At 44.8% G+C, this 27026-nt stretch overlaps 1 protein-coding gene across 1 annotated transcript in view; it reads left to right on the top strand.

Annotated features, from left to right (window-relative positions):
- PRMT7 (protein arginine methyltransferase 7) overlaps positions 1–27026 on the top strand; it is a 479021-nt gene that overhangs the window by 211308 nt on the left and 240687 nt on the right. The window contains exon 12 of the mRNA XM_086947749.1: positions 21490–21537. Coding sequence (XP_086803875.1) covers positions 21490–21537 — 48 coding nt within the window. The remainder of the gene's footprint in view (positions 1–21489; positions 21538–27026) is intronic.

The raw sequence follows: 27026 nt of genomic DNA, 5'->3' as shown, positions 1-27026 counted from the left end.
CTGAAGCCGAAGTTCAGACAGGGCGGTCAGCACCTCGTCAGGCGCATCGGCCGCTATCTGATCATGAAGGAACTTACACATTTCATCAAACACGTATCTTTGGGTTGGTATATTGAACTGACAAAATGTTTCGAGACGACACGTGGTGGATTTCGGAGGGGGTTTACCATCCAACCCATCGCCATATTATATAGCGCAACGCGTTCTCTGTTTCCAGGAAGCTGACTACGTCTCTGAGGACCATCAGAACCAGCGGACCCATGAACAGGCCCAAGCGAATGAAAGAAACTAGCAGCAAGAGGAGAGTTTCGAGAACGAGTAGAGGGAGAAGTATAGGACACAGGACTAACAAGTGAAGGAGTAGAAACAGTAGCAACAGCGGGAGTTAACAGAACAGGAGCAGTAGCGGGAGCAGGAGTATGTGGAAGCGGAGGAGCAGTAGGGATAGCAACAGACAAAGGAGCAGGAACAGTCGGAAGAGCGGGTGCAGGTTGAGGAACAGGCGGAGGCGGAATAGGCGGAAGAAGAGGTACGGCAGGGACCACAGGAGCTGCAGCTGGGGTGCCCTGTACGTACGGAGGTGGCGACTTCATGAGATAAGACATTAAAGGATCCTCAACTGCCTCTTCCTTCTTTTCCGACTCCGTAGGCAAAGCAGGATAACATTTATCTATAGTCATACGCTGTAATCTATCAAACACTTCCTTATCCTTAACCTCCTTATCACGCTGGAACTGCTCAGCTTTCTTAACTATGGTAGCAACATTATCTCGCTGAGTACGTTTATTCTGTCTGATTTCTTTCTGTCGGGCTTCTTTGCGCCACAACCGAAAGGCATCAAACATGGCCGGCCTTGATTTTCGTTCGAACAACTTAATTTCTAGATTATCTAAGATCGGCGCCTCGAAGCTACCGTGAGGTGGCCAACGAAGGTCGCCGTCCTTCTTCGTATATTTAATCCAATAATCGTTAAAGGTAATCGGGCCTAGCCCATGTTTGCTATACAGGTCATAAGTAGGAGTTCCAACCGGAGGTATCGGACACGAATCCTCCAGTCGGGAATCCACACCACAAGGTCTGAAACAACTAAACAAAGTACTACGACCAGGCATCTTGCACGCTAGCCGAGTTCCACAAACTTCAAGGGATTTACCAAGTCCCAGCAAAGAACAAAACCCTCGGTTTTTGGCGGCTGCAGTCGTCAAACAACACAACAACGAAACGCTAGCAAAGTGTACACAGCGTTAACAACAAAAACACTCGCTAAAGTGTCAACAACCAAGAACTCTGGGAGCGACCCACAAATACTTAACTCAAAGATCAATGGCGTCACCAGGAAGGCCCGTCTATCGTCTCGCTATACCAAGGTCTACGCCAGGCGCCAAAACAGGTCTACAGTCAGGGCAGCAGTCCGTCGCAGCCGTCAGGAGGCGGGAATCTTCGCGGGAAAAGTCTTCGGGCCACTTATTTCGACAACAGGATCGATGAAGCGGAGTGCACCTTCCCTCGGAGATTTCACACGAAGTTCCTCACGATCGTCGGGCTTGGACCGGTACCACTGATGCAGCCCCACGTTGGGCGCCAACTGAAGGACTGGGTTCTGTAGGACCCAGCGGTGCCAGGGCACAACACCTGAAACCTTCGTGGGTAACCTGCTCCGGCGTACGAATCACAGAGACACGGGACACTTCCTTCGACGTCAAAGATTCAAGGTTTATTTACTGCAGGGAACACAGAAGTCACGACAAGCAACACACGTGCAACTTGGGGAGACTGCTTCAAATTGGTTCTGTGGATCGCTCCTTTTATACAGTTTTTACCCATAAGACAACATGATACACAAAGGTTTACAACCCGGTTCCCACCATCATCCCCCAGAGGGGTCGCTTTGGTCACTTTGAAACACATGAGGTCCGGAACATTAGTGCGGAAACATTTGGCGGTTCCCAACTGAAAAAAAAACCCATCTTCCCAACATTAGTGCATTCCAATCGGTAGTAAAACAGATTGAAGTAGGAACAAAGACAGGTGCAGAGGAAGACGGAGACAGTGGGGAGATCGGAAAGGGTGTAAAAGGGGAGGTATCGGGAAACACGAGATACAGGCATCAAAGGGACGTGCCTAATGAGATGCACGGCTGAGACAATAAGTCCGTGCGGCAAGATGAGCCTTGAGCGGCGCCATCTGCCTTACAGTAACATCCCCCTCGTCATAAAGACATTTACAAAGGACATGTGTCTTCCGCAAATATCTTGGGAGTCCCAGGGTCGCGAAGCGGACAGCGTCCGTTCGCTGGCTACTTGAGGGCAAGAGACAAAATGGATGCCGTATCTAAGATGGAACCCGTGGGTACAGATGGCAAATACCAACGTAACAGACGAACGGTTTGGGTTAGCACAGCGAAACTGCGCACACCCACCAAACTCGTCATTTGCGGTTCATAGATACCAGACTCGACCATATTCGTGTGAGTCAAATGCACCACTTACAATTGTCACGGAACCTCAACTTGGTGTTGATAGACATGCGGCAGACAATTCTTTAATGTAACTGAAGCATCGTTTGGTAGTCCATTGTCATTTACAGACAGTACATTTCCCATTGAAATTTCTACTAAATTTGGACAGACATACGGTTTTACTGATAAAGCTATATTGAACACAAATGATAACGTGTGGAAATCAGGTTTCAGTGAATATTTATTATTTGTGAACCCCTAAGTAAATGCCTTGATTTGTTCTGATCCTACTAAACTTGTTTCTATCACAATTTAAAATTGCAAAAAAATGTACTGAGATTTTGCTTTCCTAACTTCTGAATGTGAACAGTTTATTTACAGTTATTTAATTTTTGTTGTTACAAAAGACATTCTGTAGCCTTTCCTTTCACGCTCAGTGTACTCAGCAAGATTGTCACATAATTCACTTTACTTTTCTTTCTCGGACTGCATTGTGAGAAGACTTTGTAAACAATAATCCCCATGTTAAAAGAATAGGCAGTAATTTGTCATAAGGTATAGCCTGTGTTAGAATTGAGGGTCTCTGGTTGGCACAGGTAGGTACTTGTGACAAGCAGGGACCATCTCCTCTAGTCAGGGCAAGAGAATTACTCTCTCAAAATAACCCCTGCGCACCCTCTAGGCGGCGTGGCGCGAGCAGTCGAGGATTATTTCAGAGGCGATGTGAGTTAAGTAGTTGTGACCACATAGTGACCCAGTGACAACACTATAAATGGACACCACACAGGTTTTATATAAAAAATAAGTTATACTTTATATAGAGTTACCACAAGACCAATTAACAACAAAAAGAATCCACAGTACTATTAGATTTCAAGAGGTATGGTTAAAAAGGCTTAAATCAAAGTTCTGTGCGAGTCGTTAGCCCGGACGGGCTACAGCATTGTTAAAAATAACAGAGTCTAGCAAATCCAGCAGTCCGCCTCGGTACGGGCCCACTCAAATGGCCGACAGACTCAGTCACAGTACCTTTTACCTGAGCCGGCCGGCACGGACGTGCGAGCCGGTTTCTGTGATCGTTGCGTTGTAGAAAAAGAAAGCGTTGCAGGTCACGGTGTCCTTCCAGTCGTGGTGCAGGCTACGGCTCGTTGACAGAGTCAGTGAGCTCAGAGCTTGTGTTGTTCGAGGCGGATGTTGCTCGTTGCACTATATAACTTGGGTATATTCAACTTAAGGCTGAGTTCCTTTATGTATGCTAATCAGTGTATTTTCAAGGCATTGCCTGTACTTAAGCAATCTCGAAATACTAAGCAGTTGAAAGGTGCCCCTTCCCTTTGGGTGTAGCTTAATATAATCAGTGATGTAATTTAAACTCCGCTCTGAACAGTTAGCGGTCCTCTGAGGGATGGATAACACCCTTTTCAAACAACCATCTTCTACCTTCTGTATGGCATCTACTGCCCTCAGACTCAATACCCAGCCCCATAGATGGCAATGGGTACACATTTCCCCTTATATACTGCAACCAGTTCTTTTGGGGGTCTCCTTCCCAAGGCGAACTTGACTTGGGCCTCCATAGAGTTTTTAAAAACAGCCACCCTGTTACTCACTATAAGAGTTACAATTGCCCTTATCATAAACAAAAACCCCAAAAATGGAACATTGGGAACAGATGTGATTTTGCAGCAGTTAACAAAGAAAGGTCACATCTTATGTTTCTTGAGACATAGAACCATTATGTGTCTTTGACTGGTTAATAGTGAGGTCTAGATCCTCCATGAAGAGACAAAATCTGCCAAAAAGCCTCTGGAGGCCAGGCGAGGTCCGAGCTAGCAGCACATCATCATCTGCATACAGAAGGGCTGGGATATGACTCAAGCACGCTCTCGATACATCCAGACATAAACTGGCAAGATACTCATCAAGCCTGTTAATATAGAAGGTACATAGAAAGGGGACAAGTACAGTTCTGCATTCAAAATATATTACGGTCTATCTTTGAGTCAAATTCCAACCTTTCTAATATTATCTACTGTACCCTTGGATAGGCATGTGTGCCTACATAGGGTTGTGGGCCTGATAAATAGCCTGCTGTTCCATGATAATAACAGGGCACATATTAACTCCATTTTCCTCTCTGCCATGCTTCTTTGCGTGTTACTCTTTCAGAGATTGTGAAAAATGGCCAGGCCTGCCTAGTCAGATACCCTTGAAGCATGGAGTAGGGAACATTTGGATGAACTCTTGAGCTGGCAATGTCATCAGTCAACCTAAATATTGCGCATCTTGTATCCTACACAAACCTTTCAGTTTGTACCATGAGAGCTTTATGAAACACAGCCATGTATGCCTTGTCAAGTTCATCCTGTTGCTCCAGAACTGTAGATGTAAATTCTCTTCACCTAGTTGTTGATTCACTTTATGCATTTTGATCTGGTGTATTTACAGTGTCCCACACGTGACACCATCTGTTACAGAATGCCAAGAAATACAGTAACCATATTCTGAAGAGTAATCATTTTTTATTGCTATTAGTTCCAGTTTGGCTCAATATGGGGATTGAACAAGTCAGTGAGGAATCTTTGTTTTGATGTTTTTGGGCTCTTGAGTGGCCACTGTGGAATAGCATCTGTTGGCAGAGTCGTGATGTTCCCTCAGAAAATAGAATATATGTCTGTTAGAAGGAGTGATAGAAGTGGTGTAACATATCTGCGTCTCTAGCACTACACCTTTTATGAGGTCTATTTTTGTATAATATTAAACCAGCCAGGATCTCCCTATGAAAATGAAAACCCTGTTCTCACCCCAGGTTTCAGAGTGATAATGAAGACAAACATGGTGTTGCACCCATGGTGCCTTATCACCATTGTGACTAGTGAACCTCCTTACTCCCCTACAACTTCCACTACTCTTGCCTGATGCAGCGAGTGAGCCTCAAGGTTGCAGTGTGGTGCAGAGGGTACAACATCCAGCTCTACTTGACTGCTGAGCTCTGGAACACACTGGATATTGTTATCCTGCCTGTCTCTCTCCTCTAGAGTCAACCTTCTTTGTGGGCTTTAGGATCAACTCTACTGCTAGCTACGGGGTGGTCCAGGTTGCGTATGTTATGTCTTCCCAATCTGCCACCTGCAATCCTCCACCTTTCTCTTGAAACATTTCTCTTCCAGTTCTTTCCTCTTCTATTGGCTGACTTGATGTCCTCTTTCCCATGATGTTTGTATTACTACCTTTACGTGCCTGTGCCTGATCTCCAGTCCAGCTGGAAACATCTGTCCTGTCTGACTTTGGGCAGCGAGGAGCACTAATATGCAGGTGATGACCAGTCAACCTTGTTACGGTTAAACAGCTAGAGGCTTTTTTGAAGAGGATTTTAAAGTGCTGAAAGGCTGCTGATGTCAGAAATCTGTATAAGCTGCAAAATCTATCATGTAGCTATTGGACCAATTTCCATATCTCGGTTTGAATCCTTATCAGAAGTGGATTATCAGAGTAGTTATTTTTATAATGAAATCTTCAAACCCTGAACCTACCTAAATTGCCCAAAAAAGTTAATCTTAAGAATCCTTCCACCCAAAAGAGAACTGGGTTTGCCAAAGTGCCAGAAAAGGGTTACTACCAGAACTCCAAGATTCACTGTTGAGGTGGAATTAGATACATTTCATATGGGAGACCAGTTACAATTTCAACTGATCTCAATTGTAAGTGCTCAATTAGTGGGACCCCTGTTATTAGGAATTGAGTTAATTTCCAAGGCAGATCCCTTGGGGTACCAAACGTTAGAGGAATGTGAAAGGCTGGTCAAGGTCAAAAGTTGGCCTTGGCACCCACACAAACCCACAGTTTCCATTCGCAACTGTGATACTGGGATTTTGTCTTGGGTTTAGTTACATCCTTTAAATGACATGTTTCAGAAGCCATAAAGTGTAGAAATGATGGTTCACTCTATTCCAGAAACAGAGCGGCTAGCCTTAGCTAATGGAACACTGACCAAACTTAAAGTGAAAAACAGCAGGTCTCTCTTTGGCGAGAACCTGGTTAAATATGCTTTAACAAAGTATTGGACGGCACAAGGCTATTTAGGGTGGTGAAGGCTTATCATACTTTAAGTCTTGAAATGTCTCCTGCCAATCCTCCCTGAAAATCGTTGGGCTGCAAGGTCTTCATGGTTCCTAAGAGTACCACAGGCTCACTTCCTCAGGCATTTGCATATTTCAATTAAATACATCCATGACACTGTTCTTTTTGAGTCCCTGTCTCTCAGACCCTTCTTTGAACCACCAACTCAATCTTCTCAGGCACCTCCTGCCCAAGGGGAAGTATAAACACTCCCTTGTCTTCACGAAAGCCTCCACTGCCAGCCACAGATGTGCTCAGACACCACTGCCAACACAGTTAAACGCGTCCACCTACTAATACTGCCTCCACCAGTCACAGATCTTCCCCATGCTACCATCCACCCTGCCACCACACTCCCCCCTCAAGAACATCTTTGCTAGCTAACCTGCACACTCATATATCACATGTGTTGGAAAGGAGCTTTGAAACAGCAACAGTTCCAGAGAACAGTCGTTTTGGCTCCCTGGTCATCAGGTTTGGTTGATACTACACATCTCGTTTCTTTGACTCATTATATGGTAATGTACTAAGGCGAGTCAAATGACTGTCTAATTTGTGTTTAGATAACTTTGGTGGGGTGTGGTTGCTTTATTGGCTCCGTTTTTGTTTTCTGTTTGGATAGCCTCGCTTCCAGTAGAGCACAGTATAAGCCAACAGTATTCATTAGACAATGCATATCATTGCTAAATGATGCTCTATTCATTCTAAATGCATTATCTCTTCTATATGGGTGGTTTGATTCTAGAACTACATTTTTACCCTCTTTCTGCTTGCATGCATAGTTTGATTTGCTCCAAAAGGATTGACTACTCGCCTTTCACCACATTATCCTGACCTCAGCCAGCACCCCATGACTTACTATTCCATGGACCACTGAATCGCCCGTAATTCCTACCTGCTGTTGCTGCTGTCACTTGGGACACACAAGTCTGCCACTGCTTCAGGCCACTGTTTGAGACACACGAGACCGCTGCTGGACTGAAGCTGCCAGGGGACTACAACCCCCACCATTCCTTGCGGCGCGCACCGCAAGGAATGGGAGCCCGTAATCCTTACCTGCTGTTGCTTCTGTCACTTGGGGCACACGAGTCTGCTGCTGCTTGAGGCCGCTGTTTCAGGCACACAAGACCGAAGCTGAACTGCCACTTCCAGGGGACTACATCCCCCACCATTCCTTGCGGCATGCATGCCACGCACCTCCCACCACGTTCTGAGCGCCAGGAGGCGTTCAGAAGGGGGCCAGGGCTCTCGCAGCGCAAGAGCTCGTAATCCTTACCTGCTGTTGCTGCTGCCACTTGGGGCACACGAGTCTGCCGCTGCTTGAGGCACACAAGACCACTGCTGGACTGCCGCTGCCAGGGGACCACAACCCCCACCATTCCTTGCGGCGCGCACGCTGCGCACCGAGTTCTGAGCGCCAGGAGGCGTTCAAAAGAGGGCCAGGGCTCCCACAGCGCTGGACGCCTGGGCCATGGGCCTTGCCCGGGCGAGCCCATCCGAGCCCGTCTGAGACTGGAAGAGGCAGGGCTGGGCCACCCTCCTGAGATTTAATCTTCCACGAGGCGTAACTGGAACACTCCCATCGCATGGAAAAGTACTGTGAACAATACATTAAATATTTACTATCATTCTGGTTGAAACAAGTGAGACTAAATGGATAAACGAAAGGGAGTGGCGTGAACATTGGATACTTTTTTAGTGAGAGCAGAATCGTTATTGACCCATGAAATACAGTTGACAGAGCGGTGCCTCTCTTTGGACCCGGCAAATCTTTCCAAGCGCTTATCCTTAGACAATCGTCAGACTAACTTGGAGGTCCTTGTAGAAGCGCCCTTTTCTGTAGACCTAACGAATGCCTCGCCGATTCCTTTTTCCTCTTTTGCATCCACCTAATCCCGACACCTACTCTAAAGGCTCAAGCTCCAGTCCCGATAGATGAGCCCAGTAGGTCTAGGACACAAGCGTCTAAGAACCCCGTCACTAAGAAGTCGGTGGTAGAACCCACAACAAAACGGATACGGGGAACTGCTGGGCAAACAAAAAAAACCTTCAAAGGGACCTATATTGTCTAATTGCACGGACAATGCGACCAATGGGAAGTGTGACTTTTTGAGGTGCATCTCCGTTGGCACACAAACTGAGGTGGTATTGCCGTTCCCTGTCTAAAGGGATGTAGTTAATGTGGATGCTACAAACGAAAGACATGTAACTAATGTAGCCCCTGATAATCTGGTATTTGGAGGAATGATATCTTGGGTTCATGATTTAGTTGAAAGAAATCTCACAATTTTGTGGAATAACTGAACCAGATAGGCACTGCTATAAAACAACTTGGTTGTGATAAGGGGGATAAACAGCTGAACTGTGTTGACATATTAGATCCAAGAGGCACAGCAGGTTCTAGAATTCAGGCTAATAACTTCCCTAATGTAATCCAAAACCGTGAGGGAAGAGATGACAGAGGTGAAAGTTCCACTAACACTAAGTAAATGAAATAAAAGGAGTAACACATGGCATATGCAGTAGACCAAAGAAAGTAGATACCCAAGGTTTACAAAAACCAGGTCTAGATGCAGTTGCAGATGTAAGACCTAAATTGAATATTACTCATAAGAATTTGGGAACTGACCTAAGCAATAATGGCCTAAAATCCAATGCGGATATATCAAACCTACCCCCAGCCTTGAGCCCATACGTCGTAATCCTGGCTGGTGTTCCGGCCCTTAAGGAAGGTCAAAAGGAGGCATGGAGTGAATTGCGTAACAAGAGTGTTGACTGGTTGACAAAGTATAAAGGGTTTCACCCTTTATACACAAGGGCGGTCCTAATGGTACGGAGAGTGGGGTGGTTAGGATGATCTAGTAAGTGCATCAACGGTGATTGTGTTGTGATAAATTTCCGTAGAAAAGAATTGGTCCGCCATATACTGAACTATAATGACCCGAACCTATCATCTTATACCAGTATCTGCGCACTCCCTTTGGGATATTTCTACAAACCACAAGTTGACCCTTTTGTAAATAGATCTCCCACAATTTTAATGACTAACAGATTCCAGGTATTGTCAGGACTGGATGAGCAGGACTGACAATTAACTGGAGTGCACCAAAAGGTGACATTTACAATTTGCCCTGGAAGCCAATATTAACTGTTAAAGATTTAAATGTATGTAAGACCGCTTTTGTGAATGGAGAAATAGAGGTTAGCATTTCAATTGACGATGACACTATTGCCGGGGACAAAGGCAGAAGGAATGACATTCTAAATACTTCAGTCATTCAAGTATCTGAGGAAATTAGGGTGATGATTGCTGCCCCATATATTATTCAGAACGATGGGACTGATATATGTAATGATGATTGCATAAACACCAATAATATAGTTGAACCCCAGAGAATATCAAGTCCAGGTAAAGAAAAGGTGCCCCACTTGGTAAACTAAGTATAAAGAAATGCCAAACTGAGTTAAGATTAAGTTCATGGAACATTGCAGGGCTGAAAAGAAATCTGGGGGATGAGGTATGGCAGGAGTATATTGCCCAAAATGAAATAATTCTCCTCCAAGAAACGTGGATGGTTGAAATCCCAAATAAGTTAGGGCACAAAACCTTGAGTACAGCTGCTATCCCGTCAGTTAGAGGAAGGCCCTCAGGGGGCCTCTTAATTTGGGTAAAAGTCACCCTAGGTATAGAAATAAAACAACTAGAACTTCCAACCCTGGATATCCTGGTGATAAAAATGTCAACATCAAAGAACAAAGATCTATATTTAATAAATATTTATAGTAGACCGGGGGTAGCAAGCAAGGAGTCTAGGGTTGTTGAACAACTAGATCAATTCCTAGCTTCTGTCACCCCTATGGCTGAGGTAATTGTGGGTGGAGACTTCAGCCGTAAATTTTAACCAGTGTCAGGATTAGGAAATATCTTCAAAGATGAAGACGCGGCAAATAACATTCCTTTGCTAAACAGTAGTCCGGCAGTATCTTGTACTACTGCAGTAGCGCAGTTGAAAAGAGTGATTTCGGGGCATGGTCTTCGACCTTGTAATGATAGGTTGCCATCTGATAGCCCGAATGCCCCCACATTTAAAAGGGTAATTCTAAGAGATGTATAGATTATATTCTAGTATCTATCGCACTATGATCTACGATTTTAAAATTGATGATAGATCTGAGAGTGACCACTTTCCGTTGTGCCTGACACTTAAGGCCGATCTCTTTAAACCAACTAGTTTAAGGGCCGATGATGAGGTTGATGATGTGATAGAACCATTACTAACTAATAATCGTAAAGCGCTGAAATGGCCTTCAATCGGGGGAAATGAGATGGCTATGAAGCAGATCTTTGATAGCTTTGTAGAAATTATCTCACCGTACATAGGTCTACAGGTTACAGAGATCCCAGCACATGATCAAACACCAAGGCTTGGTAGAGTCCCTCACACCAATTTCAAGTAAGATACCAAAGAAACGCAAAAAGAGAACAAGAGGGGTGAGCGATTCAGGTAATCTGTGGTACAATAAAGATTGCCGGGAAGCAAAAAAAGAGCTTATTCTGGCAGCTAAAGGAAACCAGCATTTACAATGCAACGGTCTCGCCTTTGCAAAGGTTAGAGTTATTGGCATTGTAAATGACATTTTTATTTATGTGTTGGTTTTGAAGACAGATAAATAAATGGCATTGTCATTTATAGTACCAATAGCTTAATCTCTCCCAAATGCGAGACCTATAGCATTTGCACCCACACACACACAGAGACCCACACACAGCCACACACACACAGAGCCACGCACACACACACATACAGAGACACACAGAGCCACACACACAGAGCCACACACAGAGCCACACACACACACAGAGCCACACACACACACACAGCCACACACACAGAGCCACACACACAGAGCCACACACGCACACAGAGCCACACACACAGAGCCACACACACAGCCACACACACACACAGAGCCACACACACACACACCCACACACACACAGAGCCACACACACAACACACACAGAGCCACACACAGACACAGAGCCACACACACAGAGCCACACACACAGAACCACACACACACACAGAGCCACACACACAGAGCCACACACACACAGAGCCACACACACACAGAGCCACACACACACAGAGCCACACACACACACAGAGCCACACACACAGAGCCACACACACACACAGAGCCACACACACACACACAGAGCCACACATACATACACTGAGCCCGAGAGCATAATTCCAATAGCCAATGTAGTTTAAAAATTACTTGTGAAGAAGCATCCGGGGCACCATGGAGGCGCAGACAGCTTATTGCTACCGTGCACCCGGGGGGTCCATCACTGGGTGCTGAGGTAAACACCCTGCGTCAACAGGCCTCCAGAGACCTAAAAAAAGCCTCACTACTCCCAAGCCCGCCCTTCCTGTCACACACTGAAAACATTTTAAAGCATTTTAGCAGATTATGTCACAAAGAGGTGTGCGGGGGAGGACACTTTTTTTGGTAAATGAGTGCTCGGCTCAAAAGGAAATGAAGAACCTTTGGCCCTAGATTGGCCATGACCTATATTAGAAAATCTATGAAGCTGATAGATGTGGCTTGTAGATATCTCCATGTCACTGAAATACATGATGCTTAATGAACGGAGTGCATTCTGGGATCGGTAGTCTTCATTGGGCTGTATAATGAGCCCTGGCGTGCCTCCTGAGCTCCTCTCTGGGACTCTGAATTAATTTATGAAATCAACGGTGCAGCTGCCCGCGCTGGTGTGGCGCAGCGGTGCCTCTATAATGGGCCCTGGCACTACTGTGCCTGCTGGGGCCTCAATGGGGCTCTAAGCAAAGGTATGCCCAATGTTGCAGCTGCTGGGCAGCTGTAAAGACTTGTGTGGGTATCCACGGAGCTTGGGGGAGCCCCCCCTAGGGACTCCCACTGAAGAAATGCCCGCAAATTGCAGCGGCCCACCACTGCGGAGCCTCTGGGAAGGATCTGGGGGAATGGGCACCACCGTGTCTGTGAGCCCCACTCGGGGGACCCTTAAAAACAAATGCCCCACACAAGAACAGAACCGGCCCCACAGGACTGTGGAGCACTCCAGGAACTGCCCAACAACGGTGGAGCGTCCCGCTGACAGACGGGGCCCCTATGACTCTTCCTCTTCAACACGGACTATGTTGAGCTCCACTCACCGGCTCCCCTCAGGCTGCTCCTCCGGTGGGGGTTCAATCGCTGTCTGGGCTCTTGGGCGGCTGCACGCGGGGCTGACATGCGGCGGGGCAGGCACTGATAATGTGCCTCGTGCCTCCTCCGCGTTACCTCTCCTTCTGGCTGCTGCACTTGCGGGGCTCTCCCTGTAGAAAAAGAGAGCGACATGCTAGTGTCAATGCCCGGATGGCTAGCGCAAGTCGCCTATTAGTTTCCATTCTGAATAATTACCAAAAAAAGAGACGGGCGCTGGGAGCAGGAATCACAAGAACAGAGTTTATTTCTCATGAGGAGAGCCAGTCATTTCAGACACGAAACAAGGTGTCATCGGGAGGTGCTCTAACAAGTGAGCTGAGACTCCGTCTTTTATACCTTGCAAAACACTTGGCATTACAAGCAAGACATTGTGAAACAAAGAAAAGATAACCCCATAATCCTCGTGTCAATCCTACCCCACATGTGTTCACAATAGGGACCCTTGACCTGCTGATAGGAGAGGGGGCAATGACGCAGCTGAATGTTCCGCTGATTATTAGGATGTGTGCGCCTGATCGTAGCCCAGGGGGTGGGGAGACCAGGATCAATAGTGGGTCCTTTGAAGGGGAGTGACTTCATACAATAAAGTGCAGTAAATGGTATCCTCTGGCTCAGGCGATGGCCTCGGACATGTGTGGTCAGTCGGACTCGGGGAAGGGGTCATCAAAGGAGTGGCATTCATGCCGCGTGGACAATCGAGCGCGGAGGGAGTGCTTTGTCAATAGAGGGGCATTCATGGAGGGAAAGGAGGTGTTGGTCAGGCGCGGCCGTGACTCCCAAGGACAGGGTCTTGCAGAAGAAGGTTTATGACTTGTCCATGTGAGGGAGAAGGAGGGGGTCAGGGTGCGCGCAGGGACAGAGTCGCACAGAGAGAGAGAGGTCTTATGACCCGTACATGAGAGAACGGGGACAGTCGGATACAGCTGGGGTGGGGGTTATGTCAGCTGTGGCGAAGGATGCTTTTTCAAGAGGGAAATGGGGGGTTTTGCGTGGGTCAAGCAGAAGGGCTGCCTTTCGGGGCAGGGTCGCGCAAAAGGGAGAGGGTTTCATGGTTTATGCACGAGAGAGAGTTCGAATACACACAGAAGGGAAGCCGGTGAGCCTAATCTTAGGCGGGCAAAAGGCCAGGGTGCCTAAAATGGCTGTCATGTACACAGGAGTACAGGCCTTTGCTGGCAGTGGGATGTAGTTAATGCTTTACGGTATTCATGGTACGCGCAGGGAGAGGAGTGGGAAAAAAGGGAAATGAATGCTGTTTATGTACATCAAGTTCTTCAATTTCCACATCCCTACTCATGGGAGCCCGCCTCGCCAGGGCCCCTTTTCACTTGGTCCCCCATCTAAGGACCGGGACTTAGTGTGAAGCCAGCGAGGCTCACAGCTGCCGTCTCCTGCACTTCCGGACAGATTTCAGACCCCGCCCACATCACGGACAGGAGGTGCCTGATGTCCGGTTTGGACACACGGGTCGCGACGGTGAGTCTCGAGGCAAACGAGGTGTAGGCTCTCTCTAATTCAAAATATAAAGCGGGGTGGGCACCTGTAATTAAAATAACAAAAATGGGCGGCCATAACGCGGGGTGGAAACCTGCTAGAAATTGAAAATATAAATGTGGCCAAAGTTGCGGGGTGGGCACCCGCGCAATAAAAAACAATTAAACAGAGCAGGTTTTACAACGAGGTAGCCGGCACAGAAGAGACAGGTGGTGTTACATACATTCGGGGCTTTGGAGTTATGCGGTAGGGGGTGGGGCAAATACGTTTCTCTTTTAGCCCCGTCCCTTTCAGACTGGGCGTCCCCGACTTCCTGCTGGGGTAAAAGGTTCCTTATCTTTTTTTATGGGGCCATCTGGACCCATAAAGAAGATAAGAAACATTTTACTTCAGCAGTAAGTCAGGGAACCCAATCTGAAAAGGACGGGGCTTAAAGATAGAGAAGAACGTCACTAAGACCTCTTCTCCAATGGCTGGCCACCGTTTAGGAGGCCAGCCAATGGAGAAGAGGGGCGGGGCTTAACCCTCATTAGTGAAGCTCTCCTAAAAACATAAAATCTCGCGAGCTCGACTGCCTATGTGCGCAGTACGCCACGCGAGACCTAATAATGCTATGGTTTTAAGGGACAAAAGGAATATATATAAGAAGTTATTAACCCAAACTAAGAAAATTGGGATGATAATATATGGACAGAGCTAATCGGCACAGCAAAAGTGAAAGACCAACTAAGTTTTTGGCGCCAAATATCTAAAGGCAGCAAAAAGGGAGGACGCTCTAAAGATTTATATTTAGATGCAAATACATGGGTAAACCATTTTTCAAGCCTCTACTCTACAGCTGAATGCAATATAGAGCTCAGTCCAACGGAACATGTAAATTTCACAGTTCTAGTCCCATTAAACTTTAGCTTGAAAGAAACCCTGGCAGCAATAGATGCAATCAAACCTGGGAAGGCTCCAATTCCAGACAAGATTCCAGGTGACTTATGGAAACATGACAGGGGGGTCTGGGGCCCCTATAATCATTTTATATGTAACTCAGTGGCCGCAGGTGCAGCGATACCCTAATCATGGAAAGGAGCTGGGATTACAACTATTTTTAAAAAAAGGTGACGATGTAATCCTTCAAATTACCGACCAATTAGCTTAATAGATGTTTTACAGAAAATATATGCTTGCCAAATTTTAAGTAAATTGAACGAATGGATTGAGGAGAACAGTATTTTATCAAGGTAGCAGGCAGGCTTTAGAGCTAAAACGAGTACGATTGACCAGGTTTTTAGATTCCTTTATATTAATTGGAAATATACAATATTTAAGAAGGGACACTTGTACATTGCCTTTGTCGATTTAAAGGCTGCGTTCGACCTCATCCCCAGAAATCTCCTGTGGAATTCTCTAAAAAGACAAGGAGTACCAGGAGAAATACTCACGCAGATAATAAGACTGCATGAGGACAACTTTGCAAGGGTCATATGGGGACCGGGGGATAAACTTACAGATCCCATTAAGATCAGTAGGGCGTAAGGCAAGGATGTGTACTTGCACCCACCTTATTTTCACTATATGGTAATGATATTCCAGAATTTTTGTTGGGCTGCGAACAAGATTCTCCCAAGCTGTGTGGTGTGCCAGTACCGGCTTTTTTATTTTATTTGCTGACGATACTATTTTAATTTCACAAACTCCCAAAGGTCTGCAAAGATTATTAGATACCTTTGGGATCTATTGTGAGTCTAAAAGCTTGGAGATGAACTCGAGTAAAACGAAATATATGGCAATAAATCTGCATTAAAACTTTAAAAAATAATTTAACTGTTAAAAATCTGACATTGGAATATGTTTATAATTTTAGCTATTTAGGCGTTACCCTGGATACTAAAATGCATTGGAAAACACAGTTGGAGAAGAGCAGGACAATTCTATATCAAAATGCTATACCAATTCTTAAGAAGCATGAGAGCTCTATATCCAAAGCAGTCTCCCCGGTCCTTGAGGGATATAAATATAGGGTACAATCGGCGTGTTTATATGGAGCAGAACTATGGGGTCCTTTGAATAATGATGTGGTCAGGGTGGAGAAGAATACGTTTTTTAGAAAGCTATTGACCTTCCAAAGCGTACACCGCTAATTCCCATAGAAATGCATCTCAATATACACCATATAGACCACCAGGCGAGTTTACGTCCCTTATTGTTTTGGGTTCGGCTGTTGTCTACAGTTGAACTTGCCCAATACAGAGAAGGACTAGAGGAAATTTTCAAGTTCGAAAATACCAAAGTACAAGTGTGGCTGAAACACATTCAAGGCTGGTTCCATCAATTAAGACTCAAACACTTTTGGGAACGTCCGGCAGAATTGACTATGGCCTCTAAAAAAGTGTTAAAACAGGCATTTTGGGCTCACATTCAAGATGGCCAATCACATAGTCCAGTGATAGGCACTTTTGCAATGCAGTTCTTTTAATGAAACCATCTTGAAATTTTGAGCAATTTTTAGATGAAGTTCAGCCACAGATGGCAAAATCGTATTATCTTAAATTTCGATATGGTGTGTTACAGTTAAATGCCAACACATTGAAATGGGCTAAAAAATGGAAATGCAAGTTCTGAATGTTGTGATCTGTGCACCATGGGAATAAAAGAAAATGAATTACATTTACTATTCTTATCAAAAATGTAGTAGGAAATGGATCAGACCCAAGTCAAGTCAATAAACTTTATTCGGTTGTTCGTATTGACAACCATAAAAGTATTTACATTACAATTAATAGAACACATATTCATTAAAAGGAGAGAGTTCAATTGTAATTAAAATCACAAGAGTAAGAGCACTAGACTATATCAGACATTGAAAAGCGTTTAAAAATAGAATTCCTTTAGCGAAAAATATAAATAACAATTCATATATCAATGTTATTATCCTTCCATACTGTTTCTGAATTTAACTGCCAACTTTAAAAAACTACATATAAACAAAGTGTATTCACAGTTTAACAGCTGGAGAAAATGTTGTGCAGGGCGAAATTGTACAAAGTTCAATTTTTTCAAACAGGGTTTCAAGTATAGCTTCCTTGGTATGACATAAAAAGGACAAAAGAACAGAAAGTGTGCCAGGTCTTGCGGAGACTTATCGTCGCAGCCGCAAGCCGGCAGCACTTGACCTCGATGAGAACCCCTAGGAACAGCCAACAAAAAATGAAACAAGTTGAACCTGGACCTTGTCAATAGGAAACGGTCATAACTAGACATTTGCCATGTCAGGTAGGGTTCCGTGAGCAAAGTGCTTTTAATTAATATATGGTTACGTACACTTTCTTTTTTTAGTTCACATGATTCCCTTTCCTGTTGTCTAGAGTCAATAAAAGCATTCTTGACCGTAATAAGATCCATTTTGGTTATGGATTCCGGAAATAAGAAAAGTTCAGAGCGGCCTAGATCAGTAAAGCACTTATATAAGTACTTAAGCCAAGGAACCTCCTTCCTGTTATCCCATGTAAGTGCTTCTCTTAGAATAAGCTTGGTAAGTGGGATATTGTCATTTAACCAACAATTCATCCAGCATAACAAGGGATTCGCTGCAATTTTGTCACAAACGTACGGAACCCCCAATTCTTCATGCACAGAAAAATTTGCTGTACCCCTGGGGACCCTTAAAATCTGTTTTAAAAAATTATTTTCAACTATCTGTAGTGCATCCAGAGGAACATATCCCCATATTTCACCGCCATAACATGCTGTGGTGACACTTTTGGCCTTGTAAAGTTGGAGTAGAGCGGCAACTGGGCTATTTCCCATTTTTCTGGAGAAATCCAATATGGCCGCATTTACCCTAGTAACAACTCCCTTCTTTTTTTGGATCACGGGTCCCCAGTTTAGTTGACTATCAAAGAGGACCCCGAGGTAGGAGAATGTGTGAGTTACAGGGATTTCTACTCCAGCTACATTTAAGCGATTTGATTTTTTAAAGCCTTGACCAACCTTCATTATGTAGGATTTGGTGTTGTTAATACTTAATTCTCTTGTCTTCATAAAAGAGTAGAAGGAATCTAATAGAATTTGAAGTCCGTTGGCCGTTCTAGATAAAAGGACTGCGTCGTCCGCATATAGTAGAACCGGCAGTCCTTTTCGACCAATATACGGATAATCTGTGTTAGTGCTTAAAAGGTGCTCTTCCAAGTCATTAATGTAGAGGTTAAAAAGGAACGGGGCCAAAATGCACCCTTGTCGGACGCCCCGATACACTCCAAAGTCTTTAGTCACTTTTAGGTCCCGGGTGTATCTGACATTCGCTTTAGTATCAGAGTGCATATCTTCTAAAAAATTTACTAGGTTTTTATCCACGCCCATTTTTTCCATGGCGCCCCAGAGCTTCTCCCGACTCACGCAATCGAAAGCCGAGGAAAGGTCCATGAACGCCATGTGAATCGTTCCTCTTCGAGCCTTGGTATACTTCCCAATGATAAGGTACAAATTTAGACATTGAGAAATAGTGGAATGTCCAGGCCTGAAACCATACTGGATTGGAGATATTATATTATTTTCCTCTGACCATCTGACCAATCTATTTAAAATGACTCCTCCAACAACTTTTGCCACGGAGTTTATTAGTGATATTGGTCTGTAGCAGGCAGGGCTGCTACGGTCTCCTTTCTTGAAAATAGGCACAATTGTAGATACCCCCCATGATTGTGGGCATCCACATAACACAGCAGCATTAAGTACTGCTGTAAGGACCGGCGCCCATAGTGCTATACATGATTTAAAGAGGTCAGGCGGAAGTCCGTCAGGTCCTGGAGCCTTGTTATTTGATAGACCCTTGATTCCCTTTATTATTTCATCATTTGAGAAGCATAATGAAATTTCTCTACTTTTATTTGAGCTGTGTTCTGCCTGTGACTCATTGTTTTTAAAAATAGAGCTGAAGTGGTTTATCCATTCTTCCTCTGGGATATTTGTGCCCACAATTGAAGTACTAGGACAATCAAATATTGGTTTATTGATAATCTCCCAGAACTTAGACCCTGAGACACTAAAAAATAGCTCGAACAGTGACTCCCATACACTTTTTTTAACTGCTCGCTTGCGGGCGGCAAGTGACTTCTTATATTCAGCCCGCAAGCCCCTGATGATCAGTGGATCTCTTGGTTTTGTTTTTAAGGCTTTCTTAAGCTCGCGGCTAGCTATCGAACAATCACTGTCAAACCATTTCGGGTTACTATTTGAATTGATTTTCCCCTTAATAGGTATCGTTAAAAATGACTCCACCTTCTTGGCAATCTCCTTGAAAGATGTCAAGATTTGCAAAGGTGCTGATACAGGAGATGTGCATACCGTCAGTTCGTGATTACATACTACATTAATAGAGGTATAAAATTGATCGCAATCCACCATTGACCATTTTAGGCGACGCTTGCCATTAATGCATTTTATAAGGCCACAATCCTCTCGAGAGTTGCGCTTTTCAAGTAAACTCATGCCCATAGTAATGCATAAAGGGTTATGGTCGCTGTAAATGCTCATAAGGATCAAAAAGTCCTCAATGATATTAACAAAGTCAGCTGAAAAAAGAATATGATCTATATAAGATCCTGTAGCATGGCCTTTAAAGGTAGGGATTAAAAATACAGTTTGATCAGGTACTGTCGACATTGCTGTGAATAGATTGTTTTCATTCATTAAATCGTTTAAACCTGTACCCCTCCGCGAGTGTTCAAAGTGTATTCCTTCCATACTATTGCAACCCATTTGTCCAACAGGTCTCACGCTAGGGTTCCCACATAAATGTGTATTAAAGTCACCCACTAGAATCTTAAGACGTGGCAGAGAACTATCTTTTGCCCTTAGCAAATCACGTAAGGACTCTATGTTACAATCTCCAGACTGGTTCACAGCATTGTAAAAATTAAACAATACAAAATTAGTTTTACCCCTCTTAAGTTCTAGGATCTGGATGTTATTGTTACCAGAGTAGTGTTCAGTTTTATGACATATGAGCGACAAGTAAACAAAGATAGCCAAACCCCCTTTAGCTCTTCCACTAGCAGATGGAACTGCCGGAATTATAAAGCTCTGATATCCTTCAATGTGTAAATTTCTCCCTACTACCCAAGTTTCTTGGAGACATATTATGGGATATTTTTTAACAAAGTACAACCAATCTCTGTCTTTCAGTTTGTCAAGGAGTCCAGCTATGTTCCATGATAACAATAATAACCCCTCCTTACATTTTTGAAGACCACCTTGTATTATATCCATTTTCTCACAGACCCATTTGCTGATTATTGGGTATAAGATCCTGTATTCAGGCAGAGAGAATATTGAGATCAGATACATCTCAACCTGTAGTTTTTAGCTTGAGTAGGTATTTGTTTGGTGTGAATCTAATAAGGAAGAGGGAAGGCATGAAATTTTAATGGAAAGCATATAAATTATATCTAGTCTTGCACTGCACTTTAACTTGTCCATATGAAATTTATTGTTACCACCAAATAGACTGATTTTGTTTTTTATTAGAGGAAAATGAATTAATCGTATAGTCGATTTTGTATATACCACTACTTGCTCTCTTTTTTATTCCAAATGTGTATCCTTTCTACTGTAACTCCTCAACGATTTAAACTATTTAAATATATTTATTAATGTTTTATTGCCAAGAAAGGTCTCCTTTGGTAATATATTACCATTGGCAAAGTTTGTGGACAATCGGTACCTTTTGAAATGTTTTTATAAATGTGTGTATTATAATGTGTGTATGTATATCTTTTATGGTTTTTTAAATCGAAATAAAGATTACTGACTGAATAACCTTTCACACCACTGAATAGATTCCTACCTCTCTCTTTTCCTTTTACACTTGAAAAACAGTTTTGGATGGGTGCATTTAACAAAAAGAATATTGAAAGATTTCAGGATTAAGAACCTTAAAAAATAAACCAAATTGGACCAAAATGCTTCAACAGGGAACAATAATGTGAACCATGGTTTTAGGATGCATAGAAGGAACCCTGCCACAGACAAGATCGGCACCAAGGTGCAAAGAGACCAAGTATTCAGTGAATGTGCCTATGAAAAAACTAATAAACTATAGTAAAAAAATGTTGGATTCGGTTTTAGATTTGGTATACTATTTAAGGCTCTTATTTTTTTATATTCTTCAGGTATTTACCGTTGAAAACTCTACTGTGTCTCATCACCTCATGGAAAAGGTAAGTGGTGGCTTTTATTTGTTAAAGAGAGACTATTGTATCAATTGCTGTTTTTCTAGCACAAAAAAACCTTTTCTACATATAGCTATTTACATTTTTTTAAAGTAGCACTTGATGATATTACTACTTGCTTTCTCGTTATCCTAGAGAACAGCAAGACGTAGAAGGAAAGAGATGCCTACCTTACCTGTCTATTGATCATTTTCCTGAATAAAAGGACATTTTTCAAGATATATAGTCGAGTAGGAAGGAGGTCTTAAGCCGTCCATACTTAAAAAAAAAAATACCTGGTCTTTCACTTTGTGCTTTTCCCTTGGGATCAATTCTTAAGGGTTTGTGAGAAGTGCTCCCAAGGATATTAGTTAGCAGTCAGAACATTTGAGTTTGGCATTTCTTAAAGGCTATTTAAATTTGTGTGATATATTTCGGGTAAAGAGTTTTGCAATAATTCAAACAATTATATGATCAATAGTGCCAAAAGATGACTTTTGGCTCCAGGATTCATGATAGACATTTCTGTGTCCGTTCAGCTTTACTTTTGACTTGCGGATTGTTCATTATTGATGGGCCGATGCAGGATGTTCAGTATTGATGGGCCGATACAATTGGTCAACCAGAAATCGGTAATCTTTCTCTAATTTTCCCTTTGCTCCTCTGAGGCAATAGTTCAGGAGCTCTTTAAAATGATTTCATTGCCTTTTTGCCATCTTGGTTCATTGTTGTGTCTATACTATATAAATAGCGCAGAATATCTTTCGAATACTGCACTCTACTTCTTTTACATGTCTGAGGACCGGAGCATAGTTTTTTTGCACAAGATCATTACATTTTGAAAGCTAAGCATGTGCACTGCCAAGCATATTTCCCTGGCGCTCCTCAGTAACATACTCCACTGCCCCAAGGTCAGTCCATTCTACATTTGCAGATGAAATTAGACATGTTTTGCCTAGCCTTGAATGGGGTGTCTTGCTCACTCCTTCATTGGTACGTATTACCTTTTTTTGTGGTTTGTTAAGGCAGTTCCATGGTCTTCTGCACATGCCAATGGTCACCAGCTTCAATAATATCAGGGCAGCAGGCAGCTGTTTATTTCAGCTGACCAGTTAAGGTCTTCAACCCCCTATTCTCCATGTTTCATCGTTCATTCATTCCGTCAGTACATGGTCTGTGGAATCATTTCATGTGGTAGCTGGATGTCTTTGCTTTATGTCCACCTGGACCTTCCTCTACTGTTTGGCACAATGCATTGAAATGGATATGCTCAGAAGGGGGACTTTTTAGTTCTAGACAAGTCTACTAGTTCTTTGGACTATTTAAGTGATTATGGTGGTATTGGATGTTTTTTCAGGGATAGTTTAGGTCTATGTGTAATAAACACCCATGTTCCCAAGCAGGACTTAGTGGGACTCTTACTGTGCACTTTAGTCTTTGTATAACTAAACACTTAACCACTATGGGTGCTGCATCATTTAAAAAAGCAATTATGAACAGCACCATTGCTTCTTGGTTGACAACCTCACCACTGCCACTGTCTATTGTCACACCCACAGTCAAAACAACACCGTTCTCAAGATGAAAAAGTGAAAAAAAGCAAAAGAACAAGACAAGAGAACTCCTCTGTTTCTGCACCAAGGTTCTGAAAAAACACACCCCTACCTATCGGGACCACCCCAACTCTTCTCCAGTTTAAGAAAGTGCTAAATACATACTTCTTTCAAGAACACTGCACTCAGCAAAATAATAGTATAACCCCTCTCTCTCAGCTGCTGCCCAATCACTCCCGATTGTTTCTTTGCTGTTGACCTTCTACAGTGCTTCACTGCCTTTCATCTAGGTTTGCACTATACAAATACTGCATACATATATACAGAGTAAATGCGTTCCAGCTGCCTGAAAAAACAGTTTGACCATTCCTGAAAGAGCCTCAACGTAAGTAGAACTCTGGGATATCTATGATTCTGAAATAATCAGAACTCTTTTATAACGAGAGTACTTAATTTGGAGTCTGTGATCAAAATGGTGGAGTATTTGCCTGATTTGTTACGTCATTGGAAGAGAAGATTTTGCTTTTATGAATTTCCAAACTATGATGAAGTAACTTATCTTAACTCTAACCATTTCCCAACCCGCTAATCCCAACTTTGTCAAGGGATTTGAGTTTATGTAGTGATAAGTCGATGTAATGAGTTTGCATTGTTTAACTACCGCCCTAGACCACCATCTCTTCAACGTGTTTCTCCAGAGGAGTTCTACAGGGTAGTTGTTTTGGCACAGATATTTTTTACTCAACAACCATTGACCCTCTCAGCTCTACAAAGCACCAACAAGACTCGCTATATGGTATGCCATTGACTCTGTGTGTGGACTTCAAGTCACACAAACCATTGCACCAGGCCAGTGTGCACCATCACTTGGAGGAGGCGGGCACACTCAGCACCACAAAGCACCAATGAGACTCCCACTGTGCGGGCTGCGACCAGGCCATGGGTCGAGCTCGACTACACCTGTCAAAGGCTGGAGGAGGCTGGGCTGGCCCACATCTCTTCGCTTGTGTATATTACACCAATGGAAATAAGGCAGCTAAGATTTCGAAGGGTAGGACTGTTATTCCTTACCCTTCAATTTAGAAAGTTTGAGAGCAGTGCCATTGGTATTTTAAACAAAGAAATTACCTCCGTAGAGGAACGGCTGGGGTTGCTAAAAAAACGGTAGTGCATTCAGCTCTTATGGCCCCAGCTATTTTAGCTCTCAAGGTCGATCTTCACCTGAGGTTCCTTCTACCAAGTCGGACCGCCACAAGGGAAATACATGTGTACTTAATGCTTCTCTACCTATTGACTCACTTATGGACATGTCATTCCTCAGCACACCTCCGCCCAAAGAAAAAAAGGCTTAAGTCAGTACTTAAGTTGCCATGCCAGCTGTTGTCCAACCTTCCACTGAGACAGTGACCAACTGTGAAAGGCTTCCTATGGTGCCCAATCTTGGCCTTAAAACTCCAATCACCAATAAAACTCCAGTCAATTGACTGAGCTAGAAACTTTTATTAAGTCCCCATTTGATATAGTATTTTCCAGGCATTGTGACTTAGAACATTCCTTGGCAAACCTTACAAAGTTGGTAGTGAGGAACAAGAAGGGATGGGAAGGGCCGAATTGGGCTAAGATGGAGTATGTTCAGGAAGACAGTGGTCTAAAGAAAGTCCAGAGAGAAGGTCCCTTAAGGGCAATAGGGGCCATGAGGTCTGATGGTACTTGTAAGTGTTCCTACACAGATTGTCATTTGAGAAGACCTGAACGAGGCAGCAAGGGAAAGTTGAGGAAGACATAGGTTATCGCTAGTAGACCTAACAGTGGCACATCCCACCCTAGGAAAGGCTGGTCCTCTGCACCCACATTGTTGTACTTGCTGGTGCTCCTTCTGACCAGAGAAATCAGTGGCTATAAGCTAGAAACAAGGTCTTCCACGGGCTAAGGGAAACAGGTGGTTATTCCTCATGTACGTTTGAGGACATTATAATGGCCAGGAGTGTTTTCTGGTTAGGAAATGGTCATAAGTTAATCTGCAGTGACTGCATTGTAGTGTTCTTCAGAATGCCTACAACTGCTCACACAGCTTTTTGTAGGTTTTCCATTCTCTCGTACATTCCAGGCTGCATTAAAAGTCTACCACGGGGGGGGGGGGGGGGTGGGGATGAGCCAAGCTCGCGACCGTGATGGCCGCACTGTAGCTTGGCTCCGTCAGCCTTCCTGCCTGAATCGTAAATCCTGTACTTTATCCTGCCCCAAGGAGACACATTCGTCGGAATATGGAAATATAAAAGGCTGCTTGCACTCACCGTTTGTCCCGGGAGCTCCTGGGTGCCGCGGATCTTGAGCTGTGCCCTCGTTCGCTCCGGAGCCTCCGTGGCGTGCAGGCCGGGGACTCGCCTGCGACGGTCGGCCGGAGCGGAGTATCGACGCCAACCCCTGGTTGGGGAGAGGAGTCGGCTGAAGAGGCCATTGTGCGGTTGGACCGGTGACGACTGACCGGGCCCAGTCTGGTGGCCCGGGGGCCCAGCTGCGGGGCGCGGCCTCCCTCGGACGGGGGTTGACCGTGCGGGTGGCTTGTCCCCCCTTTGTTCTCCTGTCCGGCCATCTTGAAGCCCTTCGCCCGGAATCGGCGGGCGGCGCCCATGAGACGGTGGCCCCGGCTACCCCCTGTGTCTTGGCAACCGTCTTTCTGCACCAAGATTGCCATTAGCGGGACCCGGCGAGACTCCGCTGGGCCTTGCTTGACGGCCCGGACCAGGGTTGAGGAACGGAGCGGCCTTGTTGCGCCGACAAAATGGCGGTCGGCGCCCTGGGTCTCGGACCTGTTGGGGGCGGCAGGACTGGTCTGTCAAACCGCACATTGGCTGAAGAGTGTGGGAGTGAGCCCACGATTGGCGATGTCTTCGCCGCCTTGTGTTCCTGGCGTGCGACCATGGCCTTTGCCGCAGCTGTGCAAGGTAACGGTTCTGCCGCCGGGCCTGCTGGGCCTCCCCCCATGCGTGAGGTCTGACCGAGGGAATGTGCTGATTTGTCGCTCGCTGCTGTTGAAGGACATGCGACCGCCGATCATCTGGCAGTTCATATGTCTGTTGCCTCGAGTCTCCAGGAGGTTTTGCTTGAGGTGGACGTGGGAGAGGGCCCCACGCCGGGGTCCGTCCAGGTCAGTTCTGCTGGGGTACCCGGCGGCTTTTTGACTCTAATTGCTTTGAGGGGGTCCCATGGTTGTTCCGTGGGGGACGCCTCCCCCCTTTGGTCGGCGGGACTGCACCCACGCTGCCTGCTGCTCCTGTCGTTGCTCCTCGCCAGTTTGGTCCGCGGCCGCCATTGTTTGTACTGCTGCTCGAGACTTGGATCCCCTGTTTTGCACCCTTGGCCTGTCTTGTTCCGATCCTATGTACACTTCGTGCCTAACTGCTTGCTGTATTCTCCTTTACTGTGTACTACAGTAATAATCGGGAGAGGACAGGGGTGAGATGGACTTGCCTCGGCGGACTGCTAACTAATGTGTGGAGATGAATACTGCTCGCAGCTGTAACAGTATGACCAATTCCTCTTCATGTTCCTGATGTTTGATTTTGTGTCGATTTCATCTTGATGTGGGTCCTAACTTTGTTAAGGCGGGGGTGGGAGCTGAAGGTTCGATTACATATCTCCTCTCCCACTGTTTTTTTCTTCCCCCTTCCCTTCCCCCCCTTTTTACCTGTAGTGTTCTTCCTTACTTTCTGATTCTTCTGTATTTCGGGTTCTACTTAGGGCGACAGGCACGCTGCCGGGGGGGTAGGCCATAGCCTTCTGCAGGGGTGCAGGGTGGTGTGGGTGGGATGGGGTCTGTATATTGTTCGTTTTTTAGGTTTTGCCTCGCCAAAAAGATGCGCTCTGCGCATCTTTTTTGCGCAGCAAAAACCTAATGAGAACTGTAGTGTGGCTTTGGGTCGGCCCTCGTCATTCATTGGCTGG

Source organism: Lissotriton vulgaris, chromosome 12 (genome assembly GCF_964263255.1).
Source record: "Lissotriton vulgaris chromosome 12, aLisVul1.2, whole genome shotgun sequence".
NCBI lineage: Eukaryota > Metazoa > Chordata > Amphibia > Caudata > Salamandridae > Lissotriton > Lissotriton vulgaris.
Note: the sequence above shows the minus strand (reverse complement) of the source record. Positions and strands in the feature narration are given on the sequence as shown.